This window comes from Nicotiana tomentosiformis, chromosome 12 (assembly GCF_000390325.3).
Source record: "Nicotiana tomentosiformis chromosome 12, ASM39032v3, whole genome shotgun sequence".
Classification (NCBI taxonomy): Eukaryota; Viridiplantae; Streptophyta; class Magnoliopsida; order Solanales; family Solanaceae; genus Nicotiana; species Nicotiana tomentosiformis.
The window spans coordinates 18,050,089-18,054,718 of record NC_090823.1 but is presented as its reverse complement, the minus strand read 5'-3'; the positions used below and the strand labels follow the sequence as shown (position 1 = coordinate 18,054,718).

General features: G+C 41.6%; 1 protein-coding gene across 1 annotated transcript; it reads left to right on the top strand.

Annotated features, from left to right (window-relative positions):
- The first annotated feature begins 3,135 nt into the window (after positions 1-3,135).
- On the top strand, positions 3,136-3,732 carry LOC138902310 (uncharacterized). The gene has a single exon (XM_070190156.1). It carries the CDS (start codon positions 3,136-3,138, stop codon positions 3,730-3,732), a length of 597 nt encoding a protein of 198 aa, XP_070046257.1.
- Positions 3,733-4,630: the final 898 nt, after the last annotated feature.

The window sequence follows — 4,630 nt, the reverse complement described above, 5'->3', positions numbered from 1 at the left end:
GCCCAACAATTAGAGTGTGGTCCGTAGTTCCTTCAACACTTAGCCATTTTTAGTCCACCCTTCTTTCATGTAACATAGAATCCTATAGCACACTTTAAATCAAGTTAGAACAACAAATGACATCTAATCTACGAAATAAAAAGGAAATGAACATGGGTTGCCTCCCAAGAAGCATCTGATTAAATGTCGCGGCACTACGCAATGTCAAAGCATCCTCAAGTGAATTAAATGACCGCCACCACGTGACTATCTCCAACCTTGCCCAAGTAGTGCTTCACCCGATGACCATTGAATCAGAATACTTCATTGTTTTTATTCTTCAAGCCTAATGTACCAAAAGGTGTCACACCAACAATTTCAAATGGACCACTCCACTTGGATTTTAGCTTCCTAGGGAAACATTCTCAACCTTGAGTTAAATAACAATACAAGATCGCCCGCCTTGAACTCTTTGTTCCAAATGTATTTGTCATGAACATATTTCATCTTTTGTTTTATACAAGGACGAACTCGAATATGTATGGTACCAGAACTCATCCAATTCATTCAAGTGTGTAACCCCCAAGTTAGCGCCTACATCCCACACAGGATATAATTTCTTTAGAGCCCACATTGCTTTCTGCTTTAGTTCCACCGGAATATGACATGCTTTACGGACACTAACCGGTATGGATACATTCTGATAGGTGTTTTGTAAGCCGTCCAATAAGCCCACAACGCATCATCAAGTTTCTTGGACCAATCCGTCAGATTAGCATTCATCGTTTTTAACAAGATACTCTTTATATCTCGGTTGGAGACTTCCACTTTCCCACTAGCGTATGGGTGATAGGGCGTCGTGACCTTGTAAGTAACACCATATTTGCTAAGTAAAGTGTCAAAAGCTTTGTTGCAAAAGTGTGACCCCCCATCGCTTATGATTGCACGTGGAATACCAAATCTTATAAAAATATTCTTTTTCAAGAAAGCCACTACACTTCTCGCCTCATTGTTGGGTAAGGCGATGGCCTCAACCCATTTGGACACATAATACACCGCGAACAAGATATAAGTGTTACCATAAGAGCTCATAAAAGGGTCTATAAATCTAATGCCCCAAACATTGAAAATATCAATCTCCAAGATGGTTGTGAGAGGTATTTCATTTTTCTTTGAGAATACACTGGTCCATTGACATTCATCACATCTTTTTACCAAATCACTTGCATCCTTATAAAGAGTAGGCCAATAGAAACCACAACTAAGAACTTTGGCCGCCGCTCTTGTTCCACCATGATGACCACCATATGATGAAGAATGCCAAGCCCCAAGAATATCACCTTGCTTTTCTTCTGGTACACACCGCCTAATCACCCCATCCATATAAATCCAGAAAAGGTATTGTTCATCCCAATTATAATTTTGACAATCTCTTTTGAGCTTCTTCCTTTGGTTTGAAGAGAACTCATCCGGAATGATTCCACTCATAAGAAAATTTGCCAAATCCGCAAACTATGGCACCTCTTTCATTGAAATCGCCAAAAGTTGCTCATCGGGAAAGGAGTCATTGATTTAATAGTAATCATGCGGCCTCCCCTCCTCCTCCAAACGAGACAAGGGATCCGCCACTTGGTTTTTACTACCTTTCCTATCTTGGATATCAATATCAAATTATTGCAACAAGAGTACCTATCCCATCAATCGGGCTTTGTAATCCTTTTTTCTCATAAGATAACGAGGCGCCGCATGGTCTGTGTGGACAATAACTTTGGCACCCATCAAGTACGGGCGTAACTTCTCAATTGCAAACACAATAGCAAGGAGCTCTTTCTCCGTAATGGCATAATTGACTTGGGAACTATTCATGGTCTTACTAGCATAGTAGAATGGATAGAAAATTTTGTTGATACGTTGCCCCAAAACTGCCCCAACCGCTACTTCACTTGAATCACACATGAGTTCAAAAGGCATACTCTAATTTGGAGTTGTAATGATATGAGTAGTTATCAACTTGAGCTTCAATAGTTCAAAATCCCTCATGCAATCATCATTGAAATTGAACTTGGCATCCTTCTCAAAGAGCTTACACAATGGGTTCACCACTTTAGAGAAATCTTTGATAAAGCGCAGGTAAACTCCCGCATGGCCTAGGAAACTCCGCACACCCTTCACCGAAGTTGGAGGTAGAATCTTAGAAATCACTTCAATATTCGCCTTGTTAACTTCAATTACATCCCTTGAGATTTTATGGCCAAGGACAATACCTTCGTCAACCATGAAATGACATTTATCCCAATTGAGTACCAAGTTGGTGTCTTCACATCTAGCTATCACTTTGTCCAAATTTGCAAGACAATCATCAAAAGATTCCCCTACCACCGAGAAGTCATCCATGAAAACTTCCAGGTAGTCCTCCACCATATCCGTGAAAATAGCCATCATACACCATTGAAAAGTCATCGGTGCATTGTACAAACCAAATGGCATCCTCTTGAAAGCAAAAGTACCATAGGGACATGTAAAGGTTGTTTTCTCTTGATCTTCCGGAGTAATAAGAACTTTTTGTAGCCCGAGTACCCATTAAGAAAGTAATAGAAATCATGGCCGGACAATCTATCGAGCATTTTATCTAAGAAAGGAAGTGGAGAGTGATATTTCCTTGTAACTTTGTTGAGCTTGCGATAATCCATACAATCCCTCCAACCGGTCACCGTTCTTGTAGGAATCAATTCATTCTTCTCATTGGTAACCACCATCATGCCCCTCTTCTTTGGGACACACTGAACCGGAGAGGTCCATGAACTATTGGAGATGGGGTAGACAAATCCGGCATCGAACCACTTGATAATCTCCTTCTTGACTACTTCTTGCATAGCCTCATTGAGTCTTCTTTGATGTTCAATGGACGGTTTAACACCATCCTCCAACTTGATCTTATGTATGAAAAAGGTGGGTCTTATACCCTGAATATCCGCTAAAGTCCACCCAATAGCCTTCTTCCTCTTTTGTAACACCGCCAATGTGGAATTAACTTGCACGTTTGAGTGTGGTGATACCCTCCATATTATTAGAGACTGCCCCAGACTCAGGAGGGGTGCACCTCCACAGGCCGTTGAGGCTTCATAGATCTAGTTAGATCTACAGATTTCATAAGCCATGGTTGTTGCCCCAGTTGCCACTCCACCCGCACAGCCAGCTACGGCCAGGTTCTATGATGTTCCAGGTAGTACGGAGTTAGTTTCTTCAGATACAGTCATTATAGGTATGGTTCTGGTTTGCTATAGGGATGCATCAGTCTTATTTGATTCGGGATCCACTTATCCATATGTTTCATCTTACTTTGCTCCGTACTTGGGTATATCTCGTGATTCTTTGAGGTCTCCCATTTATGTGTCCACTCCCGTGGGAGATTCTATTGTTCTGTACTGTGTGTATCGGTCGTGTCTAGTTGTTATTTGTGTTTTTGAGACTATAGTCGATCTATTGTTTCTTAGTATGGTAGACTTTGATGTTATCTTGGGCATAGATGAGTTGTCGCCCTATCATGCTATTCTATATTGTCACGCCAAGACTGTGATGTTGGCTATGCCAGTTTTACCACAGTTAGAGTGGAAAGGTGCATTAGATTATGGTCCTAGCAAGGTTGTATCTTTTCTAAAGGCTCAGCGGATGGTTGATAAGGGGTGTGATGCTTATATATCCTTTGTGAGGGATGTCAGTGCTGATACTCCTACCGTTGAGTCAGTTCGGTAGTGAGAGACTTTACATATGTGTTTTCAGCATATCTTCCGAGCATGCCGCCCAATAGAGATATCGGTTTTGGTATTGACTTATTGTCGGGCACTTATCCCATTTCTATCCACCATATCGTATGGCCTCATCGGAGCTGAAGGAGTTAAAGGAGCAGTAGCAAGAGTTTATTGACAAGGGATTCATTCGGCCTAGTGTATCGTCGTGGGGTGCTCTGCTCTTATATGTAAAGAAGAAGGATGGTTATATGTGCATATGTATTGACTGTCGGCAATTGAACAAGGTTACGGTGAAGAACATGTATCCATTTCCATGCATTGATGACTTATTTGATCAACTACAGGGTGCCAGGGTGTTCTCCAAGATTGACTTGCGGTCAGGTTATCATCAGTTAAAGATTTGGATCTAGAAATCTCGAAGACTGCCTTTAGGACTCGTTATAGTCATTATAAGTTCCTTGTGATATATTTTGGGCCCAATGACCCATCAACATTTATGCACCTAATGAACAGTATATTCCAGTCTTATCTTGATTCATTCGTCATTGTGTTTATTGACGATATCTTGGTGTACTCCCTTAGTCGAGACGATCATGAGCAGCACTTGAGGATCATGCTCCAGACCTTGAGAGAGAAGAAGTTATATGCAAAGTTCTCAAAGTGTGAATTCTACATTGATTTGGTGGCGTTTCTGGGTCATGTGGTGTCGACTGAGGGGATCAAGGTAGACCTGAAGAAGATTGAGGCAGTGCAGAGTTGGCCCAGACCGTCTTCAGCCACTAAGATCCAGAGTTTCCTTGGTTTGGCTAGGTATTATTGTTGTTTCGTAGAGGGCTTCTCATCTATTGCTGCACTTATGACCAGATTGACCCAAAAGGTTGCTCCATTCAGATGGACCGAAG